This window comes from Felis catus, chromosome D1, assembly GCF_018350175.1.
Source record: "Felis catus isolate Fca126 chromosome D1, F.catus_Fca126_mat1.0, whole genome shotgun sequence".
NCBI classification, from domain to species: domain Eukaryota; kingdom Metazoa; phylum Chordata; class Mammalia; order Carnivora; family Felidae; genus Felis; species Felis catus.
Genome location: NC_058377.1, coordinates 75,311,220 through 75,331,528, shown reverse-complemented (window position 1 = coordinate 75,331,528; position 20,309 = coordinate 75,311,220). Strand labels below are relative to the sequence as shown.

At 48.4% G+C, this 20,309-nt stretch overlaps 1 protein-coding gene across 14 annotated transcripts in view; it reads right to left on the bottom strand.

Annotated features, from left to right (window-relative positions):
• Positions 1-20,309, bottom strand: part of NAV2 (neuron navigator 2) — a 742,802-nt gene that overhangs the window by 383,930 nt on the left and 338,563 nt on the right. For 4 of the 14 annotated variants that reach the window (XM_045039059.1, XM_019812168.3, XM_019812169.3 and 1 more), the window contains exon 1: positions 14,374-15,516. The exons of 1 other annotated variant lie outside the window; for it this stretch is intronic. In XM_045039059.1, the coding sequence (XP_044894994.1) occupies positions 14,374-14,631 (258 nt within the window). In that variant the 5' untranslated portion in view covers positions 14,632-15,516. Of the gene's footprint in view, positions 1-14,373; positions 15,517-20,309 lie in introns of those variants that run through there. 9 more of the 14 variants (XM_019812175.3, XM_045039054.1, XM_045039055.1 and 6 more) reach the window with 5 other exon arrangements.

Below are 20,309 nucleotides of genomic sequence, written 5' to 3'. Positions count from 1 at the left end.
TTAGCATCTTAAGGAACACACTGTCGATTTCTCAGTAGGGTGTGAGGAAACAGAGTCCGAGCCCTCGACTGGGAGTCATAGCTGGATGCTAGTCCCAGCTCTGCCTAAAATCCTGCATGAGCCCCTGTCACTTACTCACTAAATACTTAGTAAGCACTTACCATGTGCTGGGCACTGTTCTAGGTGCAGTGCACAAGATGGACAAACCCCTTGTCCTCATGGAGCTGAAAGTCTAGTAGAGGAAGGCACATAATAAACAAACACATAACACGCCAGGAGACTGCTCTGGTTCTGGAGAAAAACAAAGCAAGGTAAGGAGACATAAAAGGACAGATTGCTATTTTATACAGGGTGGTCAGAAAAGGTACCTTTAACAAAGTGACATCTGAACAGAGCCCAAAGGTCACGGAATGAACCATGTCAATATCTGGGAATACATTTCAGGCAGAAGGAGAAGTGCAAAGGCCCTGAGGCTTGGCTTTCTCATCCATAGAATAAAGGATAAGAAAACAGGGTCTTTGTGATATAGCTCTAAGGTTCCCAAGTCTGCCCAGCAGGAGCGGGAGAGGCTTTGGAGGTTGGGGGTGGGTCAGGGTGGTACAACCAACAGGACACCTTGCCAGTCCTTTCCTTTTTTATAGTCCTGTACATCTCTCTTTCTAGCTCTGTTTCGAGGAGCAAATGACCAATTGTTTTTAAGAAACAAAAATAATCTGCCCTGTTAAGGGTGAGATATTTTAAAACCACTGAATGGATTTTTCCTTCCTTGCTTTCTTTCTTTCTTTCTTTCTTTCTTTCTTTCTTTCTTTCTTTCTTTCTTTTTTTTTATTGATACATCTCCTCTCCTTCCAGTTCTAAAATAAGCACCCTGTCTGCCCATACACGAGTCCAAAGGCAACACACTGCAGATGGCGTGGGCCTGGGGAGAGCCAGATGGAGGTCGCTTGGAAGTCACCAGACCTGGAGAAGCCACCAAGCCAGCCTGGCCGGCCTGGCCTCACCCATGGTCTGCTTCCTCTGAATCCAGGTGACGAGACGCTCTTAAAAACAGCAGTGGAATGTGGTGAGAGTTGGCATTTGTAAATGACAAATTTCTGACCGAATTCCAGTTCTTTGGAATGGAAAACCAGCAGCTTCCTGTTACAAAATGTACCAACAGTTCATGCCTAATACATGGGTGTGGGCAATTCATATATTTCAATCTAAATTTGGCTAAAAATATAACAAAGCCGGCATATTTTTAGCCAGGTAAACATTTCTAGGGACTAGGTCAGATTTATATTGGTTTCTGCTCTGCAATCCAGAGGAGGAACGATTCCAAATGAGTGTGAAGGAGGGACCAAAGGGGAAAGCCACACAGTCTACCAGGCACTCGGGAGTCACTGATTCTTGGTGACCACGTCCAGTTTGGGAGTGCTTCCCAGGGCTGAACGGTTTGTCCCTTCCCATTGGAGAGACAGTGCCTTTTCTTTTTTTTTTTTTTTTTTAAATTTTTTTTTTCAACGTTTTTTTATTTATTTTTGGGACAGAGAGAGACAGAGCATGAACGGGGGAGGGGCAGAGAGAGAGGGAGACACAGAATCAGAAACAGGCTCCAGGCCCTCAGCCATCAGCCCAGAGCCCGACGCGGGGCTCGAACTCACGGACCGCAAGATCATGACCTGGCTGAAGTCGGACGCTTAACCGACTGCGCCACCCAGGCGCCCCAAGAGACAGTGCCTTTTAAAGAACTAAGCCCCACGCTTCTTTGGAAGGCAAGTCTCAGTTGGGTTTTACTACTTCTCTCCCTGGACAGCCTTCAACGAGTCATTTCTCCTCTCTGTGCCTTCAGCTCTATGTGTCTCTCTCCTCCCCGCCCTCAGCTAGCCTTGGGTTTAATTAGAAGCAGCACAGACGGAGGACCATGCAATGGGTAAAAGATTCAGGCTCTGCAGGTTCTCAGTTGCAAGCCCGGCTCTTGCAGTTATAGGTGGGGGACCTCGGACAAGTCGCTGAGCTCTCTCTACTTGCCTTACTTCAGCTACAGAGCGGAGACAATGACTGAAGTGCCTAACTCAGAGGCGATTGCTTTTGTGATGATTAGGTCGGAAAATCCACATAAAATGCCTAGAAGACTATCCAGCACATAGTAAGTCCTCAGTAAATAACAGCATCTACCCCACACCAGGCATTTTTACACACACGCTAATTGCTTGAATCTGCACGACCCATTGAGATGCCACACTTTCCCTGAGGAAACTGAGGCTTGGTGGGACTGTCTTGTCTAAGCTGCGGTTCAACAACTATTTCTTGAGCCTGCAGTGTCCCAGGCCCCACACCAGCACTGGGGACGTTAGGCACCTGGGCAATAAACGAGGCGGTAAGATTTTAAGCCGGGTCACTCTCACCTCCAGCTTGGGAGGTGGAGGGGATCCAAGAGGCTGGACAGAAAGAGCAAGGACATGAAATCAGAGTTTCAGTACTGACTCCGTGTAGTCTTGGTCAAACCACTGAGTTCCTCTGAGCCTCACACAAAACGTAGTCTCTTGCTACAATTGCACCAACCACAAAGGGATCCTGGTTTTCTGATCCACTGAACCAAATGCAAAAGCTTTCTAATACGAAGGGATTAAGAATACTTAATTACTTGGTAGAAGGAGGGGGGAAAAGAACATAGCTTAGGGCTGGTTCCACTTCTTCAAACCATCAGGCCTCCACTCAGGAGAGTAGACCCTCTCCTTACAATGCGTGAGGTGGAAAGAATCCTGGGGCCAGGAGACGGGAGGCCTAAGTTCCAGTTTTGTTCTGCTCTCATAGCTGGGTGACTGTGGGCAAGTCTTACCCCTCTCTGGGCCATGCTGTCCCCACTTGCTCAATGGAGCTGTGGAAATAGGCCTCTAAGGCCTCCAAGGCCCACCCTGGCTCAGATGTCCCAAGCGTCAAGTCCAGAGAGGCACAGATGGCTAAGCAGACATCCCAATGAGCCTGGTTATTCTGAATCTGGCTTTGTCACCTACATAGCGCTTTTCCCCCCAAAGCTGCATTCTTCTGTCCAGAGACAGTAAACAACCAAAGTTCCCACACCGGAAGGTCTGACAGCTCTAGAACACTTGTGGCCCACACATTTTGACGTAAACATGCGTCACTCCCAGGTCTGAAAAGAATCAAAGCAAATCAGCATGAAATGGGGACTGTCTGCAGTGCTGCAGCCGAGCGGCCTGTGGCGAGAGGACAGGAAGAGAGGTCCTGCCAGCTGTTAAGCACATGGACCCCGCTGGGCCCTGCAGCACAGGGGTGACCTGGGGGGCGGCAGCCACAGCAGTGAGAGAACGAGATCGTGCCCACATGGAGGCAGGATGTGGGCAAAAGCCAATGGGGATCCTTATTCTGTAAACGCGGAGCCTCTGGAGACGGGCTGGGTCAGGCACAGAAGGCCCCGGCAAGAAGGAAACAGGAGGCCAAGGCCAGGGAAGTGGGGGGCAGGCTCCAAGGAGAAGAGGGTTTGGACATTTGGTTGTCTAAAGCAGCACCTCCGTATGGGCTCAGGACTCCTCCAGTTACTGGCACAAGAAGGCAGAGGTCAAGAGATTTGGGAATTGGAGACACCCAGCTATGAATTCTGTCACCCGTCCATACCACCTGTGTGACTTGAGTAAGTTCCACGGCCCCTCTCAGGCTTATCTCCCTACTGACTCCATTTTTCTCCTTTCCGGTAAAACAGGATCAATATTGGCTCAGAACATTCGTGTGAGGATTAACTGTATGGAAATGGCACGTAAATGGTTGCTGTCATCATTATTCCTGGAAGGCTGTCCCATCCTGGGACTCTTGAAGCCCTCCCCTTTTCTTCACCAGCTAAAATCCTTCACAACCTTTCTCAGGTCCCCCTTCCAAAGTGTGTGCGCGCACGTATCTGCCGAAGCCCTCCAGAGCCCGCAGTGCTCTCTCCCCCTCCACCCCTCCAGTCTACCGCACAGTCATTGTCACATCCTGAGAGGTCTTCCATTGGATCAGCCGGACAGTTTAGACACTGTAAACAGCCTTGCGTAAGGGAATCTGCCTCCTTCTTCTACCCAGCCAGCCCAGCCGCGTTTCTCTAAGACCCGGTGTTGGAGAGCTTTGGTGCTGGCCTCAGCCAAGGTTCAGGTTGCCCTCTCTGTGTCTCCTACACTTGGCCACCCACCATCACATGATCTTCTCAGTGCACAAGCCAAGAGGGAGTTCTGCAGAACACATGGCTTAGCCATAGCTTCATGAACACAGCTGGTGCTCAATATCCACTTACTCCTGTGTTTCAATTCTTTCTTTCATCTTCCCCCTCCCATCCTTCTTTTCTTCTGCAAATATTAACTAAGAACCTACTATGTGCTGACCCTGTATCAGTAGAGATCAAAAGACACACATCCCTGACTCAGGGAAGCCATGGTCTGGCTAAATAAGCAATCACAGGCTAAGCTGTCGGGGCTACAGAGCAGGCTATGGGACCATATAGGAGAGATACTATCCTGGTGATGGTGGAAGGCTTCCTGGAGGAGGTGACACAAAGCCTGAGCTTGAATGGGTGAAGGACAAGGAGGATTTAGCCAGTCAAAGGAGACCTACGTAGTGGTAGATGAGTAAGACTCAACCAGGGGTTTTGATATTTTTAAAAGTTCCCTCATTAAAAACAATTTCTTTTATGCTTTCAACTTTGGAAACATCTTAGATTTTTACAAAAGATTATCAAATCAACCTGAATCTTGTGATTCCATAAACCGTCAGCAACTATTCTCATGAAAGAATAGGAATTAAGCCAAGATTCTCACACTGCACCAGAAAAGAGATAAAGAGTCCAGATCCTAAACCCAGTGAAATAAACTTGGCTGGGCTATTTATTATCAGCGAGCACACACAAACACACACACACACACACACACACACACACACACACACTCACTCACCCCTTCCTATCTCATTTATGTTCTCCTGGGTACACTGTAGACGTCAAGGGGACTGCTAATGTGTACTCTTTAGCCAGGGCTTTGCTTTGTCTCTCAACATTTTATTTTGAAAAATTTCAAACAGAAAAGTTGAAAGAACTGCACATGTATCTTCACCTAGATTTATCAGCTGTTAACATTTTATGACATTTACTTTCTCCTCTCTGCAGATATACTAACCTTTTTTTTCCCCTGGATGATCTGAGAATTAGTTGCTGACACCAAGATATCTCTAGATATTTCAGTATGTATCTCCCAAGAAAAAGGACATTTTCTTACATAACCCTAATACCATTAACACTGATAGAATACTATCTAATACACCATCTGAATTCAAATATCTCCAATTGTCTCCAAAAGGAACTTTCTTTTTTTTTTTTTTTTAATTTTTTTTAACGTTTATTTATTTTTGAGACAGAGAGAGACACAGCATGAACGGGGGAGGGTCAGAGAGAGGGAGACACAGAATCCGAAACAGGCTCCAGGCTCCGAGCTGTCAGCACAGAGCCCGACGTGGGGCTTGAACTCACGGACCGTGAGATCATGACCTGAGCCGAAGTTGGCCGCTCAACCGACTGAGCCACCCAGGCGCCCCACCAAAAGGAACTTTCTAGAATTTATGGTTTTGCTCATCCAGGATGCAGTCAAGAATCTCACTGGATTTGGTCATCATAGGTCTTTGGTCTCCATCTACCTTTTACAATTTTTTGTCTTTCATGACACTGTCCATTTGGAAGACACCAGGCCTGTTGTTTTAAAGAATGATCCATAATCTGAATTTACCTGATTGCTTCCTCATGCTAACAAATGATTCTGATCAAATTCCTCATTTTTCCCTTCTCTCCAGGACCAGCCCTGCCAGCGACACCATGATAAACACTTAGTGGACCTTGTGGCCTCAGTGCACTTGGAATTTTACAAATCCCAGAGGGATTTAACTAATAACTAAATAAACTAACATTTATTTAATTTTGAAAGAATATTTTCAATATTTCCAAACTCTAGGGGCAGAGGCGAGGGGCCAAATGTCACATGTGCCAACCCAAAGGAAATTTTATAGCGATTTACTTTGATTCAGTATTAACAATGGCTTTTCAGATTTCTTTAAAGAATTTTTAATGCTTATTTATTTTTGAGAGAGAGAGAGAGTGAGACAGAGCATGAGCGGGGTAGGGGCAGAGAGAGGGAGACACAGAATCGGAAACAGGTTCCAGGCTCCACACTGTCAGCACAGAGCCTGACGCGGGGCTCGAACTCATGAACTGCAAGATCATGACCTGAGCCAAAGTCGGACGCTTAACCAACTGAGCCACCTAGGTGCTCCACTTTTCAGATTTTTAAAAAATGTTTGTTAATTTATTTTGAGAGAGAGAGAGTTCATGCATGCACGTGAGCAGGGGAGAGGCAGAGAGAGAGAGGGAGAGAGAGAGAGAATCCAAGGCAGGGTCCGTGCTATCAGCACACAGCCTGATGCGGGGCTCGAGCTCACGGACCGTGAGATCATGACGTGAGCCGAAATCAAGAGTCGGACACTTGATTGTCGGACGAGAGTCAGTAGCTTAACTGACTGAGCCACCCAGGATCAGGTATTTTTTTCAAAGTGCTTTCACCCTTGCTATTGAGGAACCCTTGCTTTGGGGTGAAACAGATATGGGCTCAAATTCTGGGTCTATCACTTACTAGCCGTGCTACTTGGAAAAGTAGTTTAACCTCTCTCAGCCTTGGTCGCCTTAAAGGATATTTATGGTGTAAGGTGCTTAAGCCAGTGTCTCGGTCCTAATCGTTGCATCTGTTAAGCTTTGCAAGAACCCTTCAAAAAAGGTAGAGCAAGAATTATCCTCTCCATTTCACAGGTGAGGTAACTGAAGCTCAAAAGACAATGGGACCTGTCGAAGGTCATGCAACAAAGCGTCCAACGCGATCGAACTAGAACCAAAGTTGCTGACTCCCAGAGCTGTCATTTCCACTTCTCCTCAGGAAGTAGCATCTTCCTCATGGGATGTTGTGAGGCTTGATCGACATGATACATGTCTGGTGCTATGCATTATGCTCGTACAGAGGCTATGTTCAGTGTCAGTGACCCTTATTGTCATTATTTCTATGGTGTCACACTGCTGTGAGTAACGGATTTTTTGTTTCAAAGGCCCCACAAGAACTCTGGGAACCAGGCTCCTAATTATCCTGACTCCCACCAAGACAGGGTGGGGGTTAGAACAACCTAAACTTCACTGAAGGTATGAAGGTTTCGCTTGGAAGGAAAGACAGAATATTCTGAGGCTGTGGGGCCATTGTTTGCAAAACACAAGAGAGGGTCTGTTTTCTTGGGAAAGGGACATAAATCATGAGTCATGCTTTAGGTTCTGTGTGGGTGACTTGAGGTTCCTGAGAAAACTTTTGTGTCACTCACTATTGTCGGGTGTGGACTGAAAACACAAAAAGCCTGACCCAGTTTTATTCCCCAAATCACATGACCCATCCTGACCAAGACATTCTAGGAACACATTGTCCATCTCCTTGAACAATGTGAGCAGGAGACAGAGTAGCCATTCAAATTGGCCACGAGGCAATTAGTAAAACACCGTTGAGCAGCTGGCCATGCCTTGGGGCAACTCAATGACCAAACAGATCACAAGGTCCGGCTCCCACCGTAATCATGCCAGCCGCGAGGGAAGAGGGCTTTCCTTCTACCCTCGAAACAATAAGCAGCCATTCAGAAGCCCAATCAATGGGACTGTTCCATTCTTGGTCCTGGGCAAGGCCATTATATTGTCCAGTGGCTACAGTGCTAGCTCAGTGTTACAAAGAAGACTTTTCCATAAGTTTGGTGTGCAATAGATCCCTCAGCTTGGTTGGTGCTAGAGGGACGGCATGTCTGGAACCAAAATGTGGAGGTTTCATTTCACAACTCTGGATATGACTCATTTAGAGGCCATTGTTCTTAATTTATTCTTGCTTCCCATTCATCTAACCAAAGCCCTGCTACACTCTCTGTTTTCACATCTGTCCTTCTAAGTAATGAACCGTGCGCTGGGGAGAGAGGTAGGGAGGGTGGAAAGAACATGAGCTTGGAATGAGGCAGATCTGGTTTCTGAACTTGGCTCTGACCTTAGGTGATAAAAATAGGCAATACCATGCTTACTATATGCCAGGCACTGTGCTCAATAACCTACCTGTACCCGTTTCTACTTCATAGGTGAAGACACTGACAATTAGAGATGTTAAGTAATGTGCCCCAAGCCTGGATTCAAACCTTGCTGTGTCTCTCAGTGAAGCCCAATCTACCATGTAAAACTGCCTTGAAATGCAAATTTCCTTTGCTCTAAGCTTCCTCATATGAAACGCATAGACCACTTTACATTTTACCCATTTCTTGTGTCTCAAGTCGTATAGAAACAAATACACCCAAATATATATTTAAGAAATAGGTGTATAAAGCAATATATGTACAAAATACATTTACAAAACAAATATGTTTGTTTTATATATATAATATATGTATACATATGTTTAATAAGCACATGCGAAGGAACCGCTTGAGCTAAAGCCGACCATATATACATTTTTTTAAAGCAGCAGAAACTAACAGGCACGTAGCAGATACTCCATAAATGCCCCCTTCCCTGCGGCCGAGGCTGATTCTAAGATATCAAATCTCTGACCCCAAGCCAAAATCTCACTGGGCAGTTTGTCTTTTTCAGACGAGCCTCGGGAACTTCACAAAGGCTTAATTAAAACACCTCTCTCACGGCCCCATCTCTTGCCGTATAAGTCAATAACACAGGACACCAAGATTTGGTTGCCTCAGCCTCGGTCACAGAGGAAGACGGTGTGAGGAGGGGGGAGGCCAATCCAGCTATCCTGAAAGCTGGAAATCGGGCTGCAACTCCTCCAGCCGGGCCTTTGATGTGTGTGTGCCTGCTTCCATGTGCTCATTACTTTAAGCTGTTCCATGTGTATATGTTTGTATATGTGTGTGTATACATGTGTATTATGCATAGCCAGAAGTAGATGTATTTACATACATATAGACACACACATAACGATATCCTAAATAAGCCACCAGTCCCACCTTTAAAGTGTCTTCAGAAAATTAACCCACGGAATAAGCAATAATATGTGAAATATAAACATTCTTGCATGTTGGCAGATAACCATGCTATACATTCCCCTCGAAGAACTGAGAAGGAGAAGAAAGGGAATAACACAATGGCAGAAAAATGCACTAATCAAATCCATAATCAACTTTGATGATGGAGTAAGGAGTCTAATCAAAACACAATGGGACAAAGTTGCAACAGGTTGTAAGCTTGGAGCTGTGCTCTCCTCCCAGGGGCCTCGCCTGCTCTTTCTTTTTAAACATCTAAAACACCCACAGAGGATTTCAATCACTTCTAATTACTTTTTTAAAGAAATGAGTTGCAAGTTGAACACCAGGCTCCTAAAAACAGGAAATATCAAAGTATTATATATATAATTTTTTCCCTGCAGCTGCTTCTTAAAAATAAGCTAACCTCTCCTCAAATAGCTCATGCGCATTCCTTATCTGAAGGTCGGCCGGCCAGGGTTTCTGAACTAACGCAGAGCACGCCTCTAAAACAATTCTTTGCATATGGTCATAATTTATACACCACGTTAACAGAGCAGATGCTATAAATGTTCACTCTTGGGGGAAGGCCCAGGTATCCCAGCACCAGGAGGAGAATTCGGGAGGGATGTGCTGCTCCACAGCAGTCCCCTCCCCCCAGTGGGGGTGGAGCCGAGCTGTAGGTTTGTGGGAGAGGTTCAAGGTGAGGGGCCTGGGCAGTTGACAGAGGGGACGCACCTAACGCTGTCTGCTGGCTACCTTAGGTCTTCTCACACTTATTGGACATGGAGAGCCAGCTTGGGAGGAGAGGGCTGTCACTGGCCGAAGAGAGTGGCTGCATAATAAAAGGAGCCATGAGAACTGCCTCTCTTCCCCTGTAACTACCATGTTGAATATTCCGAACCCCAAGCTAATAACGATAATCACTGTCATTTCCCAAAGGTCTATTATGAACCAGGTCTTTATGGACACCACCTCCCACCTTCTCCTAAGGAGCCTGCATGCGCAGAATTCTCATTCACCAGCCAGCATGCAAAGCCCATCCTTCAGGGGCACCTGGGTGGCTCAGTCCATTAAGTGTCTGCTTAAGTGTCCGACTCAGGTCATGATGTCACGGTTCGTGAGTTCGAGCCCCACGGCGGGCTCTGCCTCTGCACTGATAGTGCGGAGCCTGCTTGGGATTCTCTTTCTCTGTGCCTCCCCTGCTCGTGCACATGCGTGCTCTCCTTCTCAAAACAAACAAACTTTAGAAAGGGCCAGTCCTTCAACTGCGAGATGCTTTTGTTGTTCCCTCATCACCATGTTTTAAAAGGAAGATACTAGGGGTGCCTGGATGGCTCAGTCGGTTAAGCGTCCGACTTCAGCTCAGGTCACGATCTCACGGTCCGTGAGTTCGAGCCCCGCGTCGGGCTGTGGGCTGATGGCTCAGAGCCTGGAGCCTGCTTCCAATTCTGTGTCTCCCTCTCTCTCTGCCCCTCCCCCGTTCATGCTCTGTCTCTCTCTGTCTCAAAAATAAATAAACGTTAAAAAAAAATTTTAAAAAAAAGGAAGATACGAGATACAGAACAATTACCTGTTGTATGAAAGTGCGGCTTCTCTGCAGTGACATCATCTTCTGCTCTGCACCAACACATGGCCCTGCTCCTCATCCTTCCCTCTCATGAGCGTGTCACTTCCTCTTCTCCCCACCCAACCAGGGCTGCCCATCTCTGAAGCCCAGTCTCCTCCAGGAGGCCCTCTGGATTTCTCCAGCCATCGTGGCCCTTCCCTTCCTTTGAGCCCCAACCATCCCTTCCAGCCCTCTCTGTGTTGTGTCCTGTTACGAGGCACATTGGTTACATCTCCCAACTAGACTAGGAAATCCCCAAGGCCCAGGCCATGTCTATGTACCCCATCCACCCGCCAGGGTAAATGATGGAGGTAGGCAGCTATGAAGGGTGCCGGACCACCAGTGTTGAAGCTACACCAACCTGAGTCGGACTCTCTGTTCCATCACACTGGAGCACGATGACTTGGAGCAAGTTCCCCCAGACTTGCAGAGTCTCACTCGCTCTTCTAGCTCAAGGGTTAGAGCAGTGGTCTCACTAGGGCCTGCCAGTAAGCCGAAAGTCTCTGTGCTTACCCGTGTATAGTGGTTAAGGGCATGGACTCCAGAGCCAGACCGTCCAAGTTTTAATTCTACTTCTGCTACTCCCCAGGTTACTAACCCAGTCTTTGCCTCAGTTTCCTTGTGTGTAAAATGAGAATACTAACATTTATGTCATTGCATTGTCATAAGAATCAAATGAGGTCTTTTACGTGCTAGTCTTTAGAACAATTCCTGGCATGTAGGAAGTAATTGTATTGTTTGATTTGTCATTATTATATCATTATTGATTTGTCATTATTATATCATTGGACTTGCCATTATTATATTATTGGATTGCCATTATTGTATTATTATTGTTATAGAACATTATTGTTATACAAAAGGTCCCATCTGCTTTAAATGTTACTATGGGTGAAATGATATCATATATAAAAAGCCGGGCACCGTGAGCACTAAACAAGTAGTCATGTCCTTCCCTCACCTTCCCACCGTGCCTGGTACTGAGAGATGCTCTTTAAATTCTTGTGAACTGATGAATACCTTTTCAAGGGCTAGAGAAATAAGCTATGCCTTTTCTCACTTAGAGGCTATTAGATCTAGGTTCTAATAGCCTTATCTCTTGGTTTGGCAATATAAATAGCTAATTATATTAAGTGTTGCTTACTTGCCAGACACTGGGCTAAATACTTCATAGGTTATTTTTCTCAGTCCTTACAATTTGTGTGGTTGTTTCTGCCCATTTGTACAGAGGGGAACACTGAGGCCCAGAGAGGTTAACCGACCAGGTCACTCAGCAGGTGCACGGCAGAAACAGGACGCCACGGATATCCACCTGACTTTAAAATCTGTGTACTGACCCCTGCACAACTCATCCTCCTGAGAGAAACTCCCCGAATAAAAGGGAGAGTCAGAGGCCCCAAGATATCATCTGCCCTATAACTCAACATTTCCTGAGTATCTTCTAGTGACAAATACCAGGTTTTGTATTAGAGACCACAGAAGTCCAGCCAGACACAGTCCTTAAGCTATAATAGAGAGGCTTTCCTGGATGGCGAATGGGCTACTATGTTAGGTAGAGTGAAAGAAGGCCCTGTCCAAAGAAGGCAAAACTGCCTTTGCCAAAGTCACTTTGATGCCAGTGTGGGGCAGTAAGTAAGGGCAAGGATCTGCTGCTTGCCGCAGGGAAGAGCCCTCAGGAAGCCCAAACATGGATAAGGAAAGCAGGCTGATAAGAAATAGGATAGCCCACCAGGAAGGAGTCAATTTCCTGCCAAGGAAATTGTCCATCCAAACCATCCTCATGATCAGAAGGATTGGCCTCCTCCCCCGAGGGCAAGACAGGTGCAATGGGGGCATTTGGGTATGGTGGGCCAAGAGTGAGGGAAGAGAGCAAAGCCGAGGGACCAGGCCCCTGCCAGCCCCTCCATGAACAGCTGGAGAATATTTTTTCAGGAAAGAAGGTGATGAATCACCTTTCCAGAACCTGCCCCCTGCAAGTCCTCCAACCATGTTTGTTAAATATAGGGTCAAATGGGCAAAGGCAGAACAGCTGCCTGGGTGGAAACAATCCCTGTGTCTACTTTCCCTCTCATTCCTCAGTTCCTTCTCATCAGGCTGGAGGGTGTGTGTCACATCCCAGAGTCACTGTTCTGGCCTCCCACATACCACCCACCATACCTGATAAACCCCGTCTCCAAGGATGGATAGGAAAACCTCCCAAGAGTGAATCCCTGAGCTCATTCCCATTTCGGAGCCCACTGGACAAGTCCTGTGGCTAACAGCAGAAAAAGAGAACACAGCACAAACTCCTAGCAGAGACAGGCCCTCTGGAGCACAGGGTGAAATCTTGCTTTCCTCCCACACGCCATCACTCAAACCTGTCAGCTTCCAAAAATGTTTAGCAAGTGCAGCAGCAAGGGGCATGCTTATCAGCCTGGCCTGGGAGCTTAATCTGCTTCGAGAGCCTTCTCCAGCCCAGAGTTCCAAAAGTCTGCTTACAATTAGCTCCCAGCTCCAGTTCCTCCATCGGAAAGGTTAGCAATGTGTTGAGTTCTAGCCTCTGATCAGAGAAAGCTCCAGGAGAAGGTGGAGACAGTGTCAGCAGAAAAGAAAGTGCCAAAAAGGTCAGCTGGTCTGTTGCCACTTCCCTGACACCAGCCCCAAACCACCTCCCCCTCTGGCTTCCTGCCTCTCCTGACTGGGACAGTCACATCCGTCAGGTCAGCCTGTCCCCAAAAGTCCCTGCTGAATGACTGCCAAGAAAATACAGCATGCCCCTGCTCCCTCCTACCAGATGAGGAAAAAAAAAAAAAGGGAGCAGGGAGGGCAGAAGGCCAAGAGAAACTGATTGGCCCTTGCTGATTTCCTTAAAAGAGATTGCATGGCCAAGGCCTGTCACCCAGCCGGACTGGGTGATGCAGGCTCTGTCTGGAAAGGTAGAAGTCACCAATTCTCTTCAAGCCCAAGCCATCAGCCATCCCCACACCCAGTCACCCAGGCTACCCAGGAAGGAGGGGCTTAACTTCAGGCAGCCATTTGGAAACAGCCACCCCCACCCCCACCGCCATCCTCACCCCCCACCGCCACAGCCAGCCAAGACGCCAGGAGTCTCCAGCTGCCTGCTTCCGCTGGTGCAGCGGGCACTCCTAGGGCAGTCCCAGCACAGTGCCTGGAATCCTGTCGGCCCAAGGGACGGGCAGGGGCAGGTCATCTTCAAACCGAGGGGAACAGGTTGACTGCACTCCCCAGACACCTTTTCCTGGATCTTGCAGCCAGACCAGGGGGCATCGAGCCCAAGAGACTTCAGACCATTCCTTGGCAGACACAGAATCTCTGCAGAACCGACAGCCAACCAGCCGCTGCAGAAGACACTGCCTTCTTGAGGCCAAGCTCTCAACATGCAGGAACTGACATTTCCAGAGCCGCACGGTTGTGTGTGTGCGTGCGTGCGTGCGTGTGTGTGTGTATGGACACGCCACCCGTATCCCCCAGAAGGAAGCTGCTGGCATACCCCCACCCCGGTCTCTCAAAGCTCCTGAAGGCAAACCTCTGGCACCCGGGCCACACCCACCGGCCAGCCCACTCTCCTAGCGCATCCCCAGATCTGCCAGCCTAAGTAGAACGGCTCCCTTCTCCGCCCACCGGGTAGCCCTTTCACTCCTCCAGCCGTGCCACCTTCCCCCCAAGAAGTATTCGCCCGCCCACCCTCCCAGAACAGTGCCCCGGCACACATCGCCTCTCACCTGGGTATCGAACCCGTTTTCCACCGAGCCGCTCTTCCGCAGCGGGAGCCCCTCCCCCGCCGGCTCCTGCAGCCCCTGGGATTTCAGGGGGATCTGGCTAGGGTAGGTAGTCTTGCTCACCTCCACCTTGCTTCCCAGCTTGAGGTAGCAGGGCTGGGGGCCGGCCCGGGCTGGGGGCACGTGCAGGATGGGCGCGGCGCTGTGCACGGGTTTGGGCAGTCCCGACTTCATTTTGGAGGCGACCAGGATGGCCGGCATCTTCTCCCGGGGCTTCGGCTTTCCCAGCACGTCCCTGGCAGCGGCGGCGGAGGCGACCGCTAAAGGCAGCGCGGGCAGCAGAGCAGGCGCCGGGCCTCGGCCCGCGAGGCGCCCACCACCAGCGGAGGAAAAAAAAAAAAAAAAGAAAAAAAAGAAAGCCCCGGGTCTGGGAGTCAGAGCAAACCGGCGAGCGCGCCTTCGGGTTGTAGGATGGGGCAGAGGACTGGTCGCTGCGCTCAGCTGGTTCCACCTGGACGGATGCTGAAGGCGGGTTTCTCGCGCGTCCTAGGCGGCCTGTTCAAGGGATCTGGGCGCTCAGGGGCTGTTCCCTCTTTCGATTCTCCTCCTGGGAAACCGAGGCTTGGACGCCCATATTAACTTGTCACTGCATCTCCGAAGTGAGGAGGCCCCTTTGGGAGAGGAACGGCGGGGCCGCGCGGCTTCCCGCTCCGGGAGGCTGCGGGTGTGAGAGGGTGAGGGAAGCAGCGAGCAGCGGGGGGAGGAAGGCGCGAGCAGAGGAGGAAGGAGAGGGAGGACGCACGGAGCCCAAGACGCCTCCACCAAGAGGCAGCTGCTGCCCTAACCGCGAGCACCGCAGTGTCACCCGCGACGCAGAGGCGCGGCGACAGCCCCCGAAAGGTCTCTCTAGGCGTGACAGTCACGACTGCTCATAAGTCCCCCGGACAGATAGCACCTTAGCGCCTGTAGGTCTGCACATGCTCCGTGAGCTTTAGCGCAGCTAGGCTGTGGCCGTGGGACGCGGGCACCCGGACGCGCGGCTGGCGGGCTGGGCAGGGCTGCGCTCGCGAGCGGCGGCCCCGCTTCCCGGGAAGACTGCGCTGGCTGCGGGGCTCCGAGCAGGGGAGGACAGGCTGCGGCCGGCGCTGCTGCGGCGCGCGCTGACAGCCCGGGCCGCCCCGGCGCGCCCATTGGTCCGTGGCGCGCCAATCAGCGACTGCAGCTCGCTCTGCAAAGGGGGCGTGGCCTCAACTCCCGGGCCGTGGCCGAAACTCCGGGGCCGCGCTTGGCCGCCAAGTACAAAGCCGGCTGGTGGCCGCTCTGCGGCACTGCTCCTGCTGCGCGCTTCCCAGCGGGCCGACACTCCCGCGACCCTGCAACCCTCTTTTGAAAAATGCCCTTTCGAATGCAAAGGCCCGCCTCGGGGCCCCGCGGGCGAGGCTCGGGGGGAAGTTTGTTTCCTTTTTCAAATTGTTCTGGTCACCTTAACGGTTTGAATCTTCCGGAATCGCGCCCGCCGCCCTGCGGCCCCCCATCTGGACTGGGCAGGGCTGTTCCTCGTCTCCGGCGTTAAGGACTCGCCAGCCATTTCTCCTCTTTTCTGCCTCACTTCCAGGCGGGCCGGGGGCCCTCCCAAGAGCTTCCTCTCCCGCTTTCAAAGCCTTCAGTTTTCACTTAACTATTTGAAGTATTTATAGGCAAATACACTACCCAGGGAAGCCTCCCGCCCCGAGTCAGCTCCCCCGTGCAACCTACTACAGATTCTGTCATCAGAGTGGCCGGAGGAAGCCAGGAGAGGTTCCATGACCCCGGCTGGCTCAGGCTAACCCTTGTTGCATTTCATGTAGCAGCCCCTCCCTGTCCGCGCCTTGGATGCACTGGCCCCACAGGTTCCTCGACTTTAATGCGTCCGAGGATTTCTCTCCTCTCAATTGCTCTTTGGGTTCCTCGCTGACGCAGAGTTTATGAGAACTGGAACGTATGATCCAGACAGGCCCGAGCCCTCTCGATTCATGGATTGGGACCCCCCACCCTGGAGAACTGCCTGGATTTAAACTGGGCGAGACCTTAAATCGTAATGCATCCTTAAAAAGCTTCGGTTTTCACTTGGAGCAAGGAGGTTTGAGTACATTTATATCATGCGCTGTTGTTTGGATTAAATGAATAGTGCATGACAGTTGTTAAGCACAAGTACCTGGCAGTGTAAGGGGTCAGTAGAAGTTGGGCATTATTATCCCTGTTATTAAATTACTACGGCTACTTCCCATCGCCCCCCTCCCCCCAGTCATCTCTGCTTATAAGTTGTTTGTCTTTTCTCTCTGTCTCTAAGATACAGGTTTTCCCAGTATGTCCACCCTGTAGCATGATTTACAATGCTGATAGCATTGATTTATCATTATCCAGACCAGAGGAAACCTCAAAGTTTTAAAACAACCTCTTGAAAAGGCATTAAGAAATGAGAAGGTGCTTTCTTACCCTGGCCTGCTCCCTCCCCAACCTTATCTTCCACAGATTCTATACGGCGACTTTCTACTCTAGCTAGGCTGAAGTACATAGTCTTGTATATAATTTCAGGTATTCCCCCTCTCTCTGAAATTAAATCATACGTGGTCTGTGCCACTTACTTAACACTCAGCCCTTCGCCATCTGATGCCACCGTTATTTATCATTTAATTTTTATTTTCTTTGAGAGTAAGCCTCATGGAGTTAGGAACTGTGTTTTGAACTTTCATTAGAGTCTCTCGGCATCAAGTATGCGGTGGACCCAACAGCTACCCAGAGTGTTATCGAATAAATGAGTAAGGGATGACAGCAGCAATTCTCCAGGAAGGGAGCCTTTTAGATTTAGGTATATAATGTCATAAGACACGTTATACTATGTTAAACCTTAGGACTCTCTCCCCAGAATTCTGGTTCATACAGACATACCAAGCGTCATGGGAAGATATTGCAGTCTTCGATAAAGTTCACAGAGATATTCCAAAGTAATTCCATGGCAGTGCTTCTCAAAGTATGGTTACCAGACCAGCTGCAGCAGCAGCACCTGAAAACTTGTTTGAAAACCCCACCCCTGAGCAACTCAACCAAAAGATCTGGAGGTGGGGCCTAGCAATCTAGGTTCAACAAGGGCTTAAGTCAGTGATTCTGATGCATATTAAAGTTTGACAGCTTACACCCTAATGAATATACCAGGCACTCAGTGCTCTTCCAGGGCTGCCTAAACCTTAATGTACATAGGAAGTACTGGAGATCTTGCTAAAATACAGATTCTGATTCAGAAGTTCTGGAATAGGGCTGAGGTTCTGCTTTCAGAATATGCTCCCATGCGATGCCCCTGCTGGTGGCTTGGAGATCACACTTTGAGTAGTAAGGCTAAACTGTAGGTAACAAAAGGGTTTCATCTCAAGGACCATCTGTACTTAAGTGACTTTCTGTCACACTGTGCTGAAAAGAATTGAGGCTGCATCTACCAGTTTAGTTGGAAACAGCAGCCTAATCAATTAATAATGTCTGTCATGGATGCAGAAATAGAAATAATGACAGACGTGCTAAGTATTTGCCATCTTTGATCTCCTGTTTAAATCATATTTGCTGCCAAGGTCATTTTTTGGGTTCTTAGACCCTCAACTATGTGCTAATATGAAAAACAGTACATTCTTTTTGGACTTCTTCCTAATCCTCTAGAATTTGGTAAACATTGAGCATGCACCTTAACCCTTTGTGAGTTTATAACTAAAGACTGCTAATTTCTCATCTTTCTTGATGGAAGCTGAGTGAATCTTTTAGTCTATTTCCAATTTCTTTGCCCACCTCTTCATCCTTCAATAATGTTATTTGCTCTTTCCCGGAACATTTTTCATTTCCCTTTATATCTTTCCTATTAACCTTCATTTTCCTTATTTAAAGCAAAATAATTTATCATCATAACCAGACAAAGTGAGAGTAAATCTACTTTTCCCCTGAGGCAAAAAAGGTAGTTACAAGATTCCTCCTTAAATAAGATCATTGCGAATTATAAAAATGCCCTATAAATTTACTCCTTTCATATGTATGCTATGTTAACATGTAAGAAGTCATTTTAAATCAATATGTTTGGCATTGGCAGCTAAAGAAGGTACTGGTTCAGAGAATAGCAAACTGCTTTGGAAAGAACAAACTATCCATATATATATATATATTTTTTTAAATTCTTTTAATATTTATTTATTTTTGAGGGAGAGACAGAGTGTGAGTGGGGGAGGGGCAGAGAGAGAGGGAGACACAGAATCTGAAGCAGGCTCCAGGCTCTGAGCTGTTGGCACAGAGCCCCATGTGGGGCTCAAACTCACAAACTGCAAGACCATAACCTGAGCTGAAGTTGGACGCCTAAGTGAATGAGCCACCCACGTGCCCCCCAAAAAATATTTTTAATTGTTTTCACTATGGATAGCGCACCATTTAAAAAAAATTTTTTTTTCAACGTTTATTTATTTTTGGGACAGAGAGACACAGAGCATGAACGGGGCAGGGGCAGAGAGAGAGGGAGACACAGAATTGGAAACAGGCTCCAGGCTCTGAGCCATCAGCCCAGAGCCTGACGCGGGGCTCGAACTCACGGACCGCGAGATCGTGACCTGGCTGAAGTCGGAGGCTTAACCGACTGCGCCACCCAGGCGCCCCAAGTGCACCATTTTAAATCTCAACTTTGACAACTTTCCTTTTCTCTAACTCTGAACTTTCCAACTCACCCATGTGTCAGTGACGGCCTAATTTGAAACTTACCACCAAAGCTCTCAGGATCACTGAATCATCCTAAGAGCTCCGACAGTTCCCAGGTTCTAAGAGCCATCCTCACATCCGGATGTTCCAACTGCATTGCTTTCTGATCCTCAATATCAGCCACTGGTGATTAGGTGGGTGTGAATTAGGCTTCAGAGCTGACCTGCAGTTGACCAGCCCCATCAACCCATCCTTCATCTGAGTGAAAGACCCCTCGCTGTGCTTGACCTCCCAAGAAGACAGTCCTGCGAAGAACCTGAGACATCTAAACCCCAGCCTATCACAGAAAAATGGAAGGGTCTTGAGAAAAAGTCAGCAGTCTCTTGGAAACCCTTGACTATAAATGACGAAGGGAAAGGTTGCAAGTCTCTGGAATAATATAAAAAGCATTCATGAGTTTATACGGGAGTAAAAAAAAAAAAGTCACACTAGCTTATTTTTGAAAACACACTTTTCCTTAATTTTCTATGGCATGGGTTGGCAACTTATGACACATATCTCAGAGGTGGTACAAATACCCACATTTTGGTAGGGCCCAAAGCGAGAGCATACCTATCTCAGACTGCAGAGAAGCCAGGCTAAGAATCTTAGCCCAGCTCTTTAGAAAGCCCACTCACCCTGCTCCTCGCTCACTTTTAACCTACCTTCTTCCAGATGGCTCTGTGTGCAGAGCAATATGCATAATGGTGACCTCTGGGAGACTGTGGGTTTGCCTACCTGTAGATGTTGGATTGTGGGGAGTGTGTTTGTGTGTGTGCGCATGCGCATGCATGTATGCTTGCGTTCACTCAAATAGGGAGGGGCTCAATCATTAATTCAATGAATAAATTGTTGAGGGTCATTTGTGTGCCAGGCTTTGGGCATTATGATAGAGGGTAAGCAAGAGTAAACTCTTGTTCCCTGCTTTCAAGGTCCAAAGAACGATGCACCTGCTGTTTCCCAGTCAGAGGATTGCCCTTTTACGCAATTAAAAAATGGAAATCTGAAAGCGATGGAGGTCAGCTCTGAAGCCTAATTCACACCCACCTAATCACCAGTGGCTGATACTGAGGATCAGAGAGCAATGCAGTTGGAGCATCCTGATGTGAGGATGGCTCTTAGTTTACGCAATTTAGGAAGGGGAGCAAACCGGGAAATAAATGACAAGTAGTAAAACTAATACGCTAATAGTTTTAGAGTAC